The sequence below is a fragment of the Sitophilus oryzae genome, unplaced genomic scaffold, assembly GCF_002938485.1.
Source record: "Sitophilus oryzae breed Bouriz unplaced genomic scaffold, Soryzae_2.0 scaffold_1625_pilon_pilon, whole genome shotgun sequence".
Classification (NCBI taxonomy): domain Eukaryota; kingdom Metazoa; phylum Arthropoda; class Insecta; order Coleoptera; family Curculionidae; genus Sitophilus; species Sitophilus oryzae.
This window is the reverse complement of record NW_022146309.1, coordinates 581,639-601,709: the sequence shown is the minus strand read 5'-3', so window position 1 is coordinate 601,709 and position 20,071 is coordinate 581,639. Positions and strand designations below refer to the sequence as shown.

At 32.4% G+C, this 20,071-nt stretch overlaps 1 protein-coding gene across 1 annotated transcript in view; it reads right to left on the bottom strand.

Annotated features, from left to right (window-relative positions):
• The window catches only part of LOC115880540 (A disintegrin and metalloproteinase with thrombospondin motifs 7), a 276,261-nt gene that overhangs the window by 72,630 nt on the left and 183,560 nt on the right, over positions 1-20,071 (bottom strand). Inside the window, exons 9-10 of the mRNA XM_030897765.1 lie at positions 282-386; positions 79-217 (exon numbers count right to left, since the gene is read on the bottom strand). Of these exons, the coding sequence (XP_030753625.1) occupies positions 79-217; positions 282-386 (244 nt within the window). The remainder of the gene's footprint in view (positions 1-78; positions 218-281; positions 387-20,071) is intronic.

Below are 20,071 nucleotides of genomic sequence, written 5' to 3'. Positions count from 1 at the left end.
TGGTCTTAATAGATCCTATACAGAGGTTTCTTATATGCATTGATGCATGATGATGATAAATATTGAATGTCTACGTACCTTATGCTTTCCACAGTTAGTACCAGGTGCGGCAGGTCGTAGAAGTGTCGTACACGTATCATTAACACTACACCAAAGTCTAGAGCAGATCTCATCCAATGGGGAACAAACTGTGGCATCGGGTGCACCAAACTGAAGCCTAAATATTAAAGATTATAGAGAGTATGGCGTGACAAATCCAGAATAACGTGATACCTACTTACCGACATTGATACTCGGCATTGTACATAGCTCCGGCTGGCAATTCTGGGTATTGATATTCTTCTATGTCGACTGGTTTGTCATGTAGACATTTTCCCAAGCCTTTGCTAGATGTAAAAATAACAATTTATAACAATGTTCAATATTTTGTGATTAATATTTATTGTGATTAACAAAATTGCGTTTATCTTATCAAGGTGATCGAAATCGACAAGATTTCAAGATACCTAGTATTATTAACAGAACATAACTATTATGTTCTGTTAATAATACTAGTGTTTGTGTGTTAACAGAACATACCTAGTCATACAGACCGTTTAATCGGCATTAAACGGTCTATACAATTTTGCTAGCAAGAGAAAAAAGTTATAGCGCACATGTTTTCTTGTAAAAAAATATTCCAGTGATAACACATATGCACGTCCCTGGTGAATCTGTCAACACTTTCTAAAATATGTAACACTTATAGTAATTATTAGGGCAACGGCCCAGCTACGTCGAAACACCGGTTCCCATTAGAACACCGAAGTTAAGCGACGTAAGGCGATACTGGTGGATGGACGGGTGACCGGTTCGAAACTCTGTATCGTGCTGTTGTCCAAAAAAAAAGCAAAAGCTTAAAATCTATTGACACACACTGCTCATTTACGCCGGTTCTAGGCCGGATGAGATCAGATATCTCGTGAGTAAGAGTCGATTTAGACACTTGCCAAGTCGGTAGGCCATTGACCATGATATGGCCGAGGATAGCGGTTCGGATTCCGCGTAAACAAAGTAGGCCCGGTCGAGATTAGCCCTGGCAGCAAAAAGGAGACGTTAACTGAAATCTGTACTTTATAGTAATTATTAGCCTCAAATGTTCATTGGAACAGCAAAAAATTGTGTAAATTAATAAAAAATTATAATTAATCGAAAAAAATGTGGAGATTTTAAATCCTTATGGCTAGATACTTAACCTACTTAACGAAACAAAGCAGAATTGGACCTATGTTAATATAACAAATAAGTAGTATTTTTACGTGAAGAACTACGTGAAGTAGAGATGGCACACAATACCCTGTAGTATACTTATTAAGCAAAACATTATAAATACAAATCAAAGTATATATAGAACAATTTTAGAACCAGAAAATTGATTTTCATTTTACATTTTGAATTTAATAATTTACACGTCTGAATCTCCATTTTAACCGTAATCCTTTTCGTGTCAGCCCTTCTCAGTGTCAGAAGACTACAGTGTTTTTGTTAACTTGAGTGCTTGTTCTATTTTTAATGAACGCAGGAATTATGCATAACCAGAATAATATAATAAGAATTATAAATATTCAGACTGCTTTACGCATATATTATTGTGCTAAGTTTAGAACCTCCTACAAAAATATTTTTTATGTAATATAGGTATATAAAATATTTATTATATATGTTACAGTAAAAGTTGAAAATCAGTATTTGTTAACAATTACTAGTGAAAGCTCACATTCACTGATTTGCTAAGATTACGCCAGTAAAAGTTCAACAGCTATTTTTGAAACCAACTTTTACTAGTGAATGCTAGCATTCCCTGGACGATAGCAGTGAGTTTGAAAGATTAAGTTAGCGCGATTGCCACATGTTGTAAAATATAAGGAATAACAAGAAGTAAAAGTTAAATAATAGGAAATATAAGGATAACATTAAATTGTGATAAACGTTGGCAACGTTGACAGACATCTGGCGTAAATTCACTTTGTTTTTTTGTGGTTATGTATAATTGTTTTGCTATCGTTGTAAAAAGTGCTGTCCGGTATTCTGAAGCCATTATGTTCCGGTAAGTTCTGAAGCCATTATGGACTTATGGTTATTGGGGGTTGTACCAAACAAAGCAATCGAAATATTATCCAAAGATTCCAAAACAAAGTACTACGAGGTACTGCTGACGTACCGTGGTACATTTTCAATCACAATGTACATAAGTACTTAGAAGTGGATGATATCGACAGCGTCATCAAGAAATATGCCTTAAGACATGAAGAGAGGCTCCATCAGCGCATCAACATCGAGGATCCTGGATAGCGATGGCTTAGTTAGAAGACTGAAAAGAACAAAACCATTTGAACTAGTGTAATGAAAAGTGTTACTACACCCCAGTGCATTCTAACATAGTGCTAAACAGAACTGACAGAACCAAAATCACTATCATAGGATTAGTGCTTTGTATTTTAACCATAGCAAATTAAGTAAAAAATAAATATATTATTAGTAAAATTTTCCTAGATTGCTATACTAAATTGCCCAAGGGTGATTAAAAAAAGAAATAGGCGAAAGCCTAAACGTTTAGAAATAGCATTGACAAAATCAAGACAACTTAAGGTATGTTGGCATTTACCATTTGTTTGGTGTTGTAATTGGTTTTACATTGTTACCTGTTCAGTTTTAATTTAAAAATAGATGCAGTGTTTTTTAAATTACATAAAATCTTGTCCGACATAGTGCAAACTTGTTATGTGTATTCTCAGCATACGCAAACCTTTAAAAAATCTATTATGACTTGGCTCTAAAATCAACAGGAGAACCAATCCATGGATAGTTCAAAATTTGCATGGGATTTCCTATGTCTCCAACTACGATGCACCACCCGGTATACCATCTAAATTGCTTACAGTTTAATCAGCGTTACAAGAATCGAGTTTTCCAAATCTCCGAATTGATGTTCTCTTATTGATATAAAGCAAAAGTAGGTCAATGATCGTGGCAAGGGCTGGCTGAGGTGAAATTGAGAAAAATAAATCCAGAATTCATCAAAAGAATTTTTCTCGCAGAAAGTTAAAACACATTTTACCAGTCTAATGGCGTGAAGCTAATTTAATGATTTGATTCGTTCTCTTCGAATCGGTCCTTTATGGAATATGATTGAAAATAAAACCCGTTTTATTTGAAGTCGGAAGGAAACGCACTATAATATATTCAGGAGGCGTTGATAGTTCGTTTCTTAATTAAATAGTTTTGAATCGACTTACTTTTCAATAGGGATATTTTTTATTTAAATAAATAGTGACTGGATGATTTAAATACAGGGTGGCGCCTCTCTTACGACACGGAGCATCCAGGGAGAACGATAGTTTATATATAAATGAAATTTTGGAAGCATAGGTAGATTAATTGAAAGCATTTTATAAAAATATACAGAGTTCTACAGAGTGTGCTCAAAAAAAGTTACACATCAAAGTTGTGTTTTTTGTAATGGACCACCTTATATATTAATTGATTTTCGTATTCTAGAAGAAAAATAAAGGTGAGTTTTATTCAAGAAATATATGACTAAAATGTAAGGTTTTTGACATATATTGAAGATTTTCTAAAAATGAAGAACAAATTTCAAGTTTCAATAGAAGCAACCTAAATTGGAACTTACCCTGTATAGAGTGATATTTCGTTAAAATGGCCACTGACTGTTAAACAAAATTAAAACTTAACCGAAAAAGTTGTACAGGGTGAAACAAAATTAATATTAAATATTGGTCGCTTTTAAAAGTAAATTACTCCTTTATTTTAAATGTATACGGTATATTATTCCGATATAATGTTTTACAGTATGTATATTACTTCCGATATTCAGTGGAGAATTCATATATCTTCAAAATGTTCTTAATGTTGCCTACCCCTTAATCAAAAATGTTCCTAGATATTTTTATTTTTATGATTTTGCGTCAGTAGATATTTATTATTTGATAAAATCTAGGTGGCTGTGATATACCTTTCGTTAATTTAAAAAAAAACATTAAATGATCTAGATTAAAATATTCAATGGTAATAACAAGATAAACGTTTAAAGCATATTTTAATTATTACAGAATTAAAACTTAGATATGCTAGTTGAAATCTAATGCTCAAAATGCTACTTTTCCTGCTCACTGCATAAAATAATTATCTCTTCAAAAGATCTTTTTATTTTAAGAGGCATATGTGGGGTTTTACTTCGAAAAGCAGCCACATTCATTTCTCTCATGTTGTCGATAATAGTTGATCGAGATTTGTAAGCACCGTCTTTAACATATCCCATAAAAAAGCTCGGACTAGATAAATCAGGAGCATTTAAGTATTCTATGAATGGGTGAATGCACAATCCAGGCACCAGACATTAATTAATAGAATCATGCATGTCACTTTCTCTCTGATGTAGGATAAGTTTTAGTTTTCGGCAAATTTCTAAAAATTTGTTTTGATTTAACTGACACAAAATAATAACTAGTTGTTAAAGTTGACCTAATTTGACAGCTATGTTGAAATAACATCAGGCATATCACAGCCACCTAGATTATGTATATATCAAATAAAAAAGTCTGACTGACACTAAATTATGAAAATGAAAATATTTAAGAAAATCTTTGTTTGAGAGGTAGGCAACCTTAATAATATTTTGAAGGGACATGAATTTTCCATAGAATATCGGAATAATATACTGGGTGTTCCATTTAAAATAAAAGATTAATTTGCCACTAGGTGACCAATGTTCAATATTAATTTTGTCTCACCCTGTATAAATTTTTAGGTCAAGTTTTAATTTGGTTTAAAGTACAATAGTAGTTTTAACTACATAACATTAGGCTATACCGGGCAAATTCCAATTTAGGTAGCTTTTATGTTGTATTGTATTATGATGTATTGGGTTTATCTGAAACTTGGTTGTCATCTAACTATGGAAATAATGATTTCAATGTTACTGGATATTCTTTTGTTAGAAAGGATAGAAATGGTTGAGGAGGGGGTGTAGCAGTATATATAAAAAAAACATTTATCATACGAAATTGCTCGTTTGGACATGGCTACTAATTCGTGTGAATTTATAGCCGTCCAGTTAACTATAAAGCAAAGAAAAATTTTACTTTTCAATGCATTTGATACTCTAGACCATTCATTGCTCCGAGCAAAATTACAGTATTTTGGATTTTCAGAGGGCTCTTTAGAATTGTTAAAAAACCTTTTAAAAGATAGATCACATTGTGTTGTCATGAAACGGGGAGTTTAAAACAAAAATCTAGTTATATTCCTATGATTTCTAGGGTTCCTCAGGGATCTATTCTGGGGCCACTTTTATTTTCGTTATATGTAGCTGATATGGACAAGGAATTACAGTTTTCTAAATTGCAGCAATATGCAGATGATTCTCAAATTTATTGCAAAATAGATACTAATAATTTGGCACAATTCCAGTTAAATTTTAACGACGATCTTAATAAAATTAATAAATATGCTCTGGATCATAATTTCAAATTAAATGCCGGTAAATCTTGTGTTATAGTATTTGCTAGTGATCTAACCAAAATTACAAATACGGCTGGTAACATGAATATCCATATAGATAATGTTGCGATACCCATTGTTACAGAGACTAAAAATCTTGGAGTCTATTTTGATGCGAAGCTTTCTTTTCAGGCACATATAACTACTAAATTAAAGGCTGCTTATATACGGTTGAAGAATTTTTCGTCCCTTAAGAAATATATACCATCAAAGGCTAAGTATCAATTATATGACACACTTATTTTATCTTTATTTGATTACGGCGATGTTGTTTATGGTACATCCATAAACGCTAGATTCTCTAGAAAAATCCAAATACTTCAAAACTCGTGTCTACGGTTTTCTTTTAACATTCCTTTTAGAGATCATATAACGCCACATCTTAAAAATTTATCTATTTTATCCATGACTAACAGACGACAATTTCATTTAATGACATTCATTTATCGAATTTTAACTACAGAGTAGCCTCTCTATTTGTTCTCATTGTTTCACTACGTTGACCATGATCATTCGACTAGACAAGTGCATTATTTTAAAATTCCTCAACACCGAACAGCTAACTTCCAAAAATCTTTCAGTTTCATGGCGCCACATTTGTGGAATAATATTTCTAATAACCTTAAATTTTATTTTCATATAAACTACCGTTCTCCTTGGAGCCTCTGCGTCGAATAAGAGGCGCCACCCTGTACATACTATGTCCAACGAGAGCTGGATAGACTATAGAGTGACACTGATGTCTGGCATTTTAATTCACACGTAAATTGTGTTTTCTGTTATTTTTTGGATGTTGTTTAAATCTTCCTCATTGTGTGGTTGGACTATATCAACATCTAGGTAAATGAGTTAAAACGATTTTTGGCTAAATGGCAGTCAGTTCAAAAAATAATATAAATAGATAAACCTTATAGTTCGGCCGAGCTACCAAAATCCCTGTGTTTTTAGAACGGGGCCTTTTTTATGATTCTAAATAATTTTTAAGGTGTTAACGTTGAAATTAAGCGTGCAAGTCATTTCGAAAATTTTGGCATGTGGTCGCTATTTTAAATTATACCAGCAAAAAAAATATAAAGGTATAAATAAAAATAAGATGTTTCCTCTCGGAAACGGTAGTAGCCGACGACAAAGTAGCAGACGACAGAGTGGTAACGATCAATGAGGCTTCTACGGATAGAACTATAATGGAACTCTATATTCTCCCCATTTAAACTGTGTTTCAAAAATGCAGTTTCCGAGATATTTAAAAAAATTCTATTGTCGATTTACTAGATATACCCCTTTGAAAAAAAAAGTTTTTATCTATTAACTTTTTTCACTTTTCTCACCTGTTACGGGTGGAAGACGTTAATGTAAGAGTACTAAATGCAATTTGACTCCTATTTTAGGTTATGTTGAATTTTAAAAAAAATGCCAAAAATGATAAAAATCGGTTTTTAATCTTTTTCTCACCCTGTATGTACTTTTTCCACAAACTATGCATACTAGAAAACACTACTGCTGTAAACACTGCTGTGTTAATCCAACGGAGACTGATTGTCAGCAGTGATTTACTAACAAACAAATTTGCCTAACGGACAAAAAAATGCTTAACGTTTTGGGAAGTTATCTCTTCCCTTCGTTGGAAGCAAAAAAACGCAATGAACAAAGAAAAAAACTATTTAAAATATCTAAATGCAACCATCAAAGCAAATAGCTAATTTTTAGCCGACCATACCGACAGGTATGGTAGGCTATTAAGATCGGCAAAAAAAAGTTTTTTTAATTTCACTGAAAATGAGTTATTTGGGTTATAAATGACCTATAATACCTAAATACAAAATATTTTCATGGTGTCTGTCCGTCTGTCTGTCCGTCTGTAACACGATAACTCAAAAACCGCTAAACCGATTTTAACCAAATTTGGCACAAAAATACTGTGGCACCCGAAAATCTGGCCATTAGTTTTTGGCGGGGGTAGGGGGTTGGTAAGGGAGTATGCGAAGGGGTTAAAAATTTTAAAAAATCGTAACTCCAAAATTACAGTAGCTAGCGAAACGCGGTTTTCAATTTAAGATTAGGAATAATATTTGCAACAAAATTTGTAATAACACCAAAATCAGTCAAAATCGCAGTTTTTGAGATAAAAAAAATATCAAGTATGGGCAGCTATACCTGCCTTCAGGCACCAATTTTTTTAAAACAGATACTATAAATATATATCTATAAAAACCGTTAACGTTCTGTTAAAATGACATCATATATACGAAAAATAACCGTATACAATACAATCTACCAAGTGTTGGATATTTCAGCAACCTGAATTGCTGCTTTGTAAATGTAATTGAACAAAGGAAAATAGCAATCAAAAAACATATTTTCGCACTAGCTCTATTTTCCTACGGCCGGAAAACAAACGTAACTGGGCGTTAAAACACGCTGATAAAATAACTCGGCGCTTTGCCGTTAGGGCGCGCGCGCTTCAACTTTGACATGTTTATGCGACGACGAAATCGTCTTTGTTTTTGTTTTGGTTGGCTCGGGGCGCCCCGCCACTGTTTTGCTATGCTAATTCCTGATTTGAAATACGAGTCTAGAAATGCAAATAGCACATTCGTATTTCTACGTTGGTCTTTCATACGGATCGTAGAAATAGGTTATGGATGTTCCACGTAAATTACCAAAAAAAAATTAATATAGTACACCTAGATAATTCATATGGGTTAAAACTAGATATAAAGAAAATAAAGTTAATGATTATCGATCGGAAACCCACGAACATTACAGAAATAGCAGGTTTCAAAGTTTTAAATCAATTGATATACTTCGGCTCTTTGATTTCAAACCAAGGAGGATGTTAGGCAGAAATAAAAAGAAGACTTATATAGCAGACAATTGTATGACCAAAGTTAATATACTATGGGAAGATTTAGTTCTTTCACTTAGTAAAAATAAAGCTAATATTAACTTGTTCATTTCTGTTTCACTTTTTTTAAAACTTAATAGACAACCTACGTAGCCATCTTATTCGATAGTTAAGCAGCATTAAAGGCGATCAACTCGGTTACCATCAATTCGAAGTCAAAGTATGCCTAGAAAAGTATTTTATAGATTTTCTAAAAAACTCAAGATCTCTTGGAGATATCGGAAAACGGTTTTCGGTAGTCAATTCTACGTGAATTTAGCTACTGGTAAGAATATTTTAGTAGCGATCTGAAACATTTTGGTTTTTGAGAAAGTCGACGGGGGGTGCCGAAGAATCTTTTCGAAAAATTTTGGAAAATTGATTTTGCTTACTTGGTAATATGTTGTAGTCATAAATGTGTACTTTACACAACCCTTTCGTTGTTGAGACTGGCTTTTGTGTTCTAAAGATATTTGTTGTTAGATATTTCGGAAAACAGAAAAAAATATTTCTTTTGTGCGTTTTCTCAAATAACTCAAGATCTCATAGAGATATCGGAAAACGGTTTGCGGTAGTCAATTCTACGTAAAATTATCTACTAGTAAGAATATTTTAGTTGCGATTTGAGACATTTTGGTTTTTGAGAAAATCGACAGTTTTTGGGAAAATCGTACTGCCGAGGAATTTCTTCGAAAAATTTTTTAAAATTTTTTTGAGAAAATTGATTTTGTCTATTTTTACGATTTTGCTTATTAGGGCGGTGATTAACCTTATTAGGCGGCGATTTTGCTAATTAGGGCGATGATTAACCTTAGGCGGCGATTTTGCTTATTAGGGCGGTGATTAACTGCCCTCCGATGGAATAAAAGTATTCGTAAAATTAGAATAAAATATTTTCAAAATATGCAACTTTATAAGGCATACAACAAAAAAAAATTCATATCTTCAACAACGATGAACTATGAATCACGTTCTCACACTGATGTGTGAAGAGACTGTCTGTGTGTGAGTCAAACTGATAACAGAAGTATTGAAATCGTTAAAAATTGGTTGGTGAATAAAACTCTATACTATTGGTTTTATTTACCTTATTGCTCTCCACTAGGATATTGGATTTGCACTAATGAAGTATCTTAAAATTACTAAGCAGTTATAAAATTCCATAGTAAGAAAAGAGCATAGACACAAATACCGTATGATCGAAAAAAACGGCATCCAATTGGCTTGGAAATGACGATCGATCACATTCCCCATATGATTTTACATATAAAATAACATCGATCTTCATTTCATAGCCATCACTGACGCCTTTTTTTTGGATCGTATTGTAGTAAATAAATAAAAACGGCATAAATAAAAATTGAATAACGCTAGCAATGAATAAAAAAATGACATAAAACTATAAACCATTTTAAAATACATAAACATTTTTCGCCATAAACAGTTACATCACTCAAGTCAGATATAAAAATTTAATGCACCATACGATCTGCAGAAATAAATTAGTCATATGCACACAATTTCCATTACTTTTCGCAATAACTCGTTTATCAGAAGCAAAAGTCGATAAATTTAAAGAACATCCTGCTACATGTTTTACGACTTTGACGAGAGCTTTAATAACAAATGTACGCAATGTCACACTGCTAAACAAACGAAAGAGGTTTAAAGCGATGTTGTTTGTTAGTGCTTGAGAGTCGAGAATGATTTGATTCATAACAAGATGGTTTTGTGCTTTACATAAATCATGCACTTCATAATATACATTAGAGCAGGGACGAGGAAAATATATTGTTAGAAATAGCAGCTTGTAGTTGTGTGCAGTTTGCTCTATACGTGAAAGTATTTGATAGTCATATTAAGTTTACTTTTGATATTTAAAAGATAACAATAATGCTATAAATATTATAGTATTGAAAGAATAATAATTTTCAATTACAAAAAAATCCAAATATTTTTTTCTGTGTACTGGGGTACTATCAATTAAATATTTTAGCTGGTGTCTGAAGAAACTCCATTTAGGTAGTCAAAATTGATAATAATCAAAATTGTCGTTGGATTGCAAAAAAAATATTAAAATACAGTGGTTCCATAGTAGATTAATTGGATATTTCAGATGGCTATCATCCTGTACCTCTGTGATCTTTTCAGATGTATCGTGGTCCTTTTCTGATATCTAGATTACAATATCCAGTCCTATCCTTATCAAAAAGCTCTATGCCAGGTGCGTCTCAAAAGAGGCTCACCCCCATAAGTTTTTTAATATTTCAGTTAAAAAAAAACGAGATTTGGTATGAAGAATTAATGATTTGGTATGTTAGTATATGATATAAATTAGGATTGATTGACATATTTAATTGTTTTCGGTCACCTCTTCTTTCACCGGAAATGACTACAACTTTTGATTTTTAAATGGCACCTTCAGTATTTTTTTACTTTATTCGATAGAAAATGACACTCTGAATCGAATGACGTATCATATGTCAGCTTTTGACATATTTGCTCAAAAACAAATTGTTTTTTAAATTTCAATCTAGTGTGCCATGGCTGTGTTAAAAACACTAATTTTTAATCAAAGAGCCTTGGAAAAATAGATTTGATCGTGTTTTTAGTGTCTTGTCTTAGCCGGTTAAAAGATGCCCAAATCGTATTTTTAATCATATCTCAATTTTTTCAAACGGAACGAGGGTGGCTTATTAGTATATTTGGAAAAATATTTTTTTACAATAATTTGATACCACACACTTGGTATTTCGAGTCAAATTGTCGTTATGAACCGCATGTTACAATTTCAAATAAACCATATGTGAAAATGCCAAGAGTTGACATATGATATGTCATTCCATTCAGAGTGTTATTTTCTATCAAATAAAGGAAAAAATACCGAGGATGCCATTTAAAAATCAAAAGTTGTCGTCATTTTCGGTGAAACCGGAAGTGACGACAACTGAAGTGACGGAAACTCTAGAGTAGTGAAGATAACTTCTCCCACTAACTGGACCAGAACCGTTCTCCTTTCCAAGCGGTAACCAACTACAAGCGGAACTCAATTGGAATCCTCCAACTGTCTAAGACACTCAAAGAAATTAAAAATCAAAGAAAAATATTGATTTAAGTAAATACAATCTCCGGATTTCCACGGGGGTTTTAACAGGACATTGTCTCCTAAATGAACACCTCAGTAGATTGAAGCTAAGGAAAAATAGCGAATGCATATTCTGTGCGAAAAATTTGGAACCATCTCACCACTGAGTGCGCCGAGACGACAACCATTCGTGCCATAAATTTAGGTACAAAGGTACAACTGATATTGGAGTTGGAAAATTACCCTCTATAAAACTGTCCCAGATACTGGCTTTTGTCAAAGCCTTGGGTATTTGCCAATGGTACAATGAGTTATAACTGAAGAAAAGGGAACACAATAAATCTGTAAGGTCGCAGTTATTAACCCCCTCCACTCATTCTAAAATCTACACCACTCTAGAGAATTGTTAGCCACATCTCTTTTATGACCGTCCTTGTAACTGCTTTTGCAGTCCTATAGGAAGATTCAGAACTAATGCATGGTACTGATGAGCCTTGTCTTGCTATTTCATCTGCCTTTCTGCTAAGGCCAACTACGGAACTTATTGCCTTTAGTTTTGCCTCGCAATCTGTGAACAGGGCAACTGAATAACATCTTCAATCATATTATTCCCTCCATTCAATATTGGATTTTCATTATTTCTGATTGCAAAATTGTGATTCTGCTATGCTTTCTGACGTTCTTTTAGCTTGTTTTTTTTCTGTAGAGAAGTCACCAAAACAGAAGATTTAAAACGCTATTTTATACAATTTCGTTTTCTGATACCGTGGTGAAATATCCAGACGCCTGCGTCTAGAAGAAACTTATTCCAATAAAGAAGTTATATAAGTTCAAAAATTTCATTAGCCTATTCCTCTTTCACGGCGATCACCATTCGTATTCGTGCTGAACATTTCTATCCCAATAATCAAATTCAGACATTGATAACCCTTATCAGAATTACGGGTCTCCTTACTTCTTAAAGAAGAAATTAGCAAAAACACATTAAAATAAATTTTATTTATTTATACAATCTAATATTTTGTCTAATTTCCAACGAAGGAGAAACCTTGGATCGGCGAAAGTTTTCCACAATGAGAAATGGAAAGTGTTAATTTAAAATGGTAATGATCGTCATTAGCTATTCTTTGAAGCAACTGAAAGACTCTAATGAGCAAGAACCCTTTTTATAAGCGAATAAAAAATACGTGCTACTAAAAAATTCTAAATTAATTCTGTATGATTATATTCAGTAATATAACAAATATTTAATTATATTGATCGTTTATCGCAATTTGTTGTAAAAGATAAATAGTAGTTAATAAGAGTCTCTTCTAATACAATCTAACATACATAGATTACTGTTGAAGAAAAAACGGCATCAGAATTCGCTTGTAAATAAAGATTGGCTATGCGGGCCAAAGAGTATTTTCTAATATCATGGTCCCATCTCAGGTTCGGTTACCTTCTAGGTCTCTTAATTGCTCGTAGGTACCATGCTGTAATTTTTGTGGTCCATTTGTTGTCCGTTCTTATTGCCAGATATCCTGCCCATTCCCATTTGAGGGATTTGACTCTGGATTACGTCTATTACCTGGGTCTTTTGTCGTATCTAGTCTATACTTTTACGGTCTCCCTTGGTAATTCCTAGCATATATTCCGTTCCATTGAACGTTGTGCGACCTGCAGTTTCCTTATGATGTCAATTTTAAGTGTCGAGGTTTTGCATGCATACACATTAGTCGAATGTTTTCTTCTTTAGATAGAGTGACATACTAGATTTGAATATGATTTCTTCCAAGTTTCTTCCATAACTACGCCATGCTAACTTTATTCTTCTGTTGATTTCTGGTAGTAGATATTCCGAGCTGTGTATTAGTTGTCCCACACATACTATTTCCAGTGTTGTGTTATTTATTAGAATGTTTTTTCTTTCTACTAGTTCGTTGTACATTACTTTAGCTTTTGCTAAATTCATTTTGAGACACACATACAGTTTATGATGGTATATACTATCTCGGTCATATATATGGATGTAATACATATAATATATCACTTGGTTGATTTTTCTAACACACTACACCTCATAAATTTTAGTAGAAAACAAATTATTTGATATATGGACATTTTAAGTATTTTTGTTTTACCTCATTAGGTAACTACTATTAAGTAAGTAAAATTAATGCCAAATTCGGAAGATTAATATGTAAATAAATTTCTCGGTATAGTTGAACGGAAACACCCCCCTTTGAGACCTGTTGTAATCCGCACTTTACTCCTACTGAGTAATATCAGTTTCTTTGTGATTTTAAAATTAGGTTCTTGGATGAGGCTTTGCTGTGCCTTTAATATAAAAAGAGTATGCTGAGGAGAGTTCAGTTAGTCAGTTAGTTGCGATCAGATCAGTTAGTTAGTCCAATGGTCAGTTACAGTTGACAGTCAGTTAATCAGTAGCTAGTTAATCGATAGAAGACAGCGAAGACGTTGAAGATGTTCCTGGTATTTCCTGAAATTGTTCTGATATTTTTATCCACACTGTAAACTTTTGTTTAATAAATGTGTTCTTTTCTAATGGCTGTTTTGATTGAAAGAGAGTATAGAGTTGGTATAAGCGATCCTAGCATACAACCTTCAGTTAGGTCACGACAATATATCAAAAGAAAATACTGAATTTAGATACAGGATGAGTTTCCTACGATGTTCTCTATGGGTATCTCGGAAACTATTGGAGATAGAAAGTCGGTTAAATGGGGAAAGAATTGCAGTTTTGGGGGGTCATAAACATGCGCCTTTCAGATTTTTGAAAAAGTTCATGGGTTACTAGATATTTCGAAAAAAACAAATTTCGGCTATTTCAAAAATTGTCCCTAATTCCATTATAATCTATTTTAGACAAAAAGATTTCAGATAAAAGTTGTAGAAAATAACATCCTTAATGAGACTGTGATTTTCGTTTTTTTCTAAAGCCTGTCATTTTTGACATATGACACAAACATGTTTTTTTAAATGGAAGCCATAGTTGGCGATGACTTCATAAAAAGCGCCATTTTTTAAGGTTTTCAGAGATATACGCAATAACATGTTTTCTTTTTTAAATTACTGAGTTATAGCCAATTTTTGTCTTTTTTGACTAATTTCACTTAGTTGGCATGGTATTCTTACTCTATTATTAATTATAACATTAAAAAGACAGAATATTTTATTAAAAGGTTCTTAAAAATACACATTAAACAAATTAAACTAATACTAATATCTAAAAAACTACATACACTTTAAGTTATTTTAATAAATGTTCAAAAAGTCCCCCATTGTTTTGAATACACAAAATATATCTTTTTAAAATTGAGTTACACGCTTTTCTCACAGAACGGCGATCGATATTATTAAATTCGTCCCGTACGGCCTCTTCGAGCGCCTCTCTTGATGCATATGTCCTCTTGTAACCCTTATTTTTAACAGTACTCCATAAAAAAAAAATCTAAAACGGATAGGTCAGGTGACCGAGAAGGCCATGCAATTGGTCCACCTCTTCCTATTCATGAATTCGCAAAATTATTATCTAAATAATTTTTTACGTCTTTCATTATGTGGGGGAGCTCCGTCATATTGGAACCACTTTATTGATGCCCGGGTCTCTAAATTTAAATTCTCTAAGATGTCTTGTAAACCGTTCTCTAAAAATCGTAAGTAACGTTCACCTGTCAATGTATCTTCGAAAATGTATGGCCCAAGAACAGTTGATCCAATAATTCCACACCAAACATTAAAACCAAATTTAATTTGTGGTCTTCTCTGCTCTAAATTGCGGGGATTTTCTTGGGCCCAGATATGCTCGTTATGTCTGTTAATAATCCACAATTAGTAAACCTTGTCTCATCTGTCCAAAGCATTTTAAATTCAAAGTCGGGGTCTTCTATACACATATTTCTAAACCACGTGTAGAACTGGTTGCGCTTATTGTCATCACCAACATGTAACGTTTAACCAACCGATAATTTATAGGGATGGAATCCATGAAATTTTAAAGTTTTAACTACGATCCTCTGAGAAGTTCCTGCTTCAACTGCAGCTTGGCGGGTTGATATTGAGGGATTTTGATCGACTATCTGATGATCATTTATCTGAGCAGCTTCATTTATCTCGAGATTTTTGTCTTTTAGACGCGCGAACGTACCGAATTCTCCCAGGTTATTATAAATTCTCCGAAATGTTGGCAATGAGGGCTGGCGTCGATCGTAGTAGCGCCGAAAATACTCTTCTGCTGCTTGCCTTGCATTTTTATGACAGAGAATGAAACATTCAAGTATGTCCCGCTTTTCTTCATTTGAAAAATTCATATTTACAGCTTTTTTGCGTCTGGATAAACTATTTTTGTTTGGATTTGACAGTTCTGATAACAACGACAATTGAACTTTTTTCCATGGCTAACTAAATGAAATTAGCCAAAAAATATAAAAATTGGCTATAACTCAGTAATTCAAAAAAGAAAACATGTTATTGCGTATATCTCTGAAAAGCTTAAAAATGGCGCTTTTTATAAAGTCATGGCCAACTATGGTTTCCATTTAAAAAAAAACATATGTTTGTGTCATATGTCAAAAATGACAGGCTTTAGAAAAAAACAGAAAACACAGTCTCATTAAGGATGTTATTATCTACAACTTTTATCTGAATCCCTTTTGTCCAAAATAGATTATAATGGAATTTGGGATTATTTTTGAAATAGCCGAAATTTGTTTTTTTCGAAATATCTAGTAACGCATGAACTTTTTCAAGGACCTGAAAGGCGCATTTTCATGACCCCACAAAACTGCAATTCTTTCCCCATTTAACCGACTGTCTATCTCCAATAGTTTCCGAGATACCCATAGAGAACATCGTAGGAAACACCCTGTATATCCAAATATTGTATATCTATAGAAAACTTTGATTGATAAATAACATAGAATAATCCACTGAAATGATCTTTTCAGCAACGTTATAGTTTAAAGCCTAAAAATAAACGCCTATAACATAAAGATTAAATTGAATTTAAATATTTGAAAAGGGATTTTATTGGAGCGTGTATTCGTTGTTCATATTGTATTTTTATATTTGATATAAAATACATTTGAAAAATAGATTTTAAAAGTAAAATATAATAAATAAAATTGCAGACACTGAAATTTTATTATGCGGACATAAAAAAAAATAGAATGGGTATATCTTAGGTATATACAGAGTCTTAAATAAGAGCAGGGATGGTAGATCTCGATAAAAGAAACTTATTTTCTCTTTACTATTTTTCAAATAAATCTAAAATATCCAAAATATTTTACTTTAAAAATTAAAAAAAAAAATTCGCTTAAATTTTGAGAAGCATTGGATCTTTTCTGGGTTTCCATTCTTGTAAATTTATTCGACTATTTACGCTGCCATATTTTAAAGATATTATGATTTATAACGAAAGATTAAATAAAAGTCCAAAAAATTTTGCAAAAAGTTCCATTTTTTTTCGAAAAAAAAACTCATAGACTCTCATTTGGGTCGAAATATACCTCTAAAAATATTTGCACTTATTTAAGACTCACCCTGTATAGACAGCTAAGCGAAATACTGCGATTTCGGCTATAGATATTTACAAAAGTTAATAAAGAAAAAAAAGAGGAAATTTTATACAAACTTTCTATTTTAAAAGAACTTTTGAATTTGAAAAAAATTGAAAATGACCTCTTGAATCAAGGGAATACGATCTCGGAAAGTATTAAGCTTGATTTTCATGCATCCGTTGTCCGATGATACGATATTAATTTTATTGGTTGAATTTAAAGACTTCGATTGGTTAGAAACGGTTATCCAATCGAAGCCTTTAAATACAACCAATGAAATTAATATCGCATCAACGTATCGTCGGACAACGGACGCATGAAAATCAAGCTTTAGTCGTAGAGCTTGCGGAAAAAATATTTGTAATTAAAGAGAGCATGCCAAATTGCTGGAAATTATTTTCAAGTTTGTAGAGCGGCCGCTAGAGGGAGTTTTTACACAATTTTACCTAGATAACGGATACTATAAATAATAGATTCATAATCTTCAGTAATTTTTGCATATTTTTTGTTAGAACCATTTTCCCCTATATGCTAAAATAAAGTGGTGCGGGAAGGTTAGATCTGTTGTTATTTAAATGTTAATAACTCCGGACTGGTTGATCGGAATCAAACAAGTGAGGGCTCGTTTAAAATAGCGTTTCTTACTCTATATTATACCATATAAACAATAAAAATAAGCTTTTGAACGTAGACGCTAGGGGGCGCTGTCTTACAATTTAACAAACATTGCAATTTTTTCGAAAAAGTTAAATGCGATAGTATATGTAAATTTAGCTGATACTAAAGAGTAATAAAAGTTTAAAAATTCAGCGAAAACCGCATCTTGATATCTTTTTTCAAACCAAAGTTATTAGCAAAATTATAATAAATACGAAAAAATAAGCCCTTAATTACCTTATCTTTCTAACACAGAGGGCTAGGGATCCCTCTTGATTATGACCATTCTAATAAAAAATAAGATAGAAAAGATTATTTCATTCATAAAATCGACAATGTACCAGAATACCATAATACTAGGTGTATTAATATTTAATAATTAAGATATCAATGAAAGTGACTAAGAAACGACGCCTCAGTGAATTCATGGTAGGCTTTGGAAAAAAGTTGCTTTTAAAAAGATAGTTTAAACTCAAAATATTATTATATCAACAATTTGATAGTCTCAGCAGCCTTTTTTATCTTTTGATTACTTTTCTAAAAATGCCTTTCTTCAAAAAGAGATAAAACTATTTCAAAGCCTACCATGACTTCACTGAGGCGTCGTTTCTTATTCACTGTCATTGATATCTTAATTATTAGATATTAATACATCTGGTATTATCATATTCTGGTACTTTGTCGATTTTAGAATAAACTAATCGTTTTTATCTTATTTTTTATTAGAATGGTCATAATCAAGGGGGCTACTGTAGCTGTGTTAAAAAAATAAGGTAATTAAGGGCTTATTTTTTCGTATTTAATATAATTTTGCTAATATCTTCGGTTTGAAAGAGGATATGGAGATGCGGTTTTCGCTGACTTTTTAAGCTTTTATTACTCTTTACTATCAGCTAAAATTATATATACTATCGCATTTAATTATTTTGAAAAAATGCGCAATGTTTGCTAAATTGTAAGACAGCGCCCCCTAGCGTCTACATTCAAAAGCTTATTATTACTGTTTATACGCTATAATATAGAGTAAGAAAGGCTCTTTTAAACGAGCCCCCGTTTGTTTGATTCCGTTCATTCAATCCGGAGTTATTAATGTTTAAATAAAAGCAGAACTAACCTTCCCCCACCACTTTATTTTAGCAGATAGGGGAAAATGGTTCTAACAAAAAATATGCAAAATTTACTGAGGATTATGAATCTATTATTTATAGTATCCATTATCTAGGCAAAATTGTGTAAAAACTCCTTTTCCTTATGTTTAGTAGCAGTTGCGCCCTCTAGCGGCCGCTCTACAAACTTGAAAATAATTTCCAGCAATTTCTCATGCTCTCTTTAGTTATAAATATTTTTTTCCGCAAGCTCAAGGACTAATACTTTCCGAGATACAGCCGAGAGCTATTCTTAGTGGGACACCCTGTACATAAAATTATTCTTCCCTGAAAATGGTGTGCAGTAGAAGAAAATGGGAACTTTTAAAAGAAAAAAAAAGAGATATATACCACTCCCCTCTATACCATCCGTGTATTAATGGATATGACTAAGAAAGTCCAGATTTAAATGTGAGTAACATATACATATATTTTATTTAATTGTTAACATTAGAGTAGTTTTACCAATTGTATATGTGTGGAATTCCACTGATATGTGTTTTAATTTGTTTGTTAAATTTTTAAAATTTTTTGATTGTATTTTGCTCTCTTAACTTTGTAGTGCCCTGAAGATGCAAATAAATATTGCAAAACGTCAAAAATTTAAAAAAAAGGACTTCTGTTGATTTTCTTTTCGGTCCTAATCCAATTAAAAAAAACACAGTATATATTATTGGATCGACAACAATAAAAATTAGATTTACTAAATAACAACTGATTACTTCAGTTATATTTGGCCTATACTGGTATTTTTCTATGATCGAATTTTCTAGTATCGAAGCTTAAAAATATTCAAAGTAGGTAGATATCTCGCGTCTTACAGTCATTAAACAAACGCGAGTACTCCCCATCGAAGTCAACTAAGCTTCGGAGATATTAGAAATTGCTTTATAATACGGCGATAAGCTTGTTTATGATAAATATCGCGCCTCGAGAACTGGTTTAAGACATCAGAGGAAAGAGCAATCTTAATATACGTAAATCTAAAAGGTTTTCTCGTAAAAGGTAATACACGTGTCGCTTTCGAAGAAAGCGAATCAAGATTGTTGAAAAGGTGTTGGGGAATGGAAGTGGAAAGAATAATTTTAATAAGAAATACGATTTATAACATCCTATCAAGTACCTACTGTCTTTCTCTTTATATTTCTTGACTTTATAATGTTCTGTTTTATTT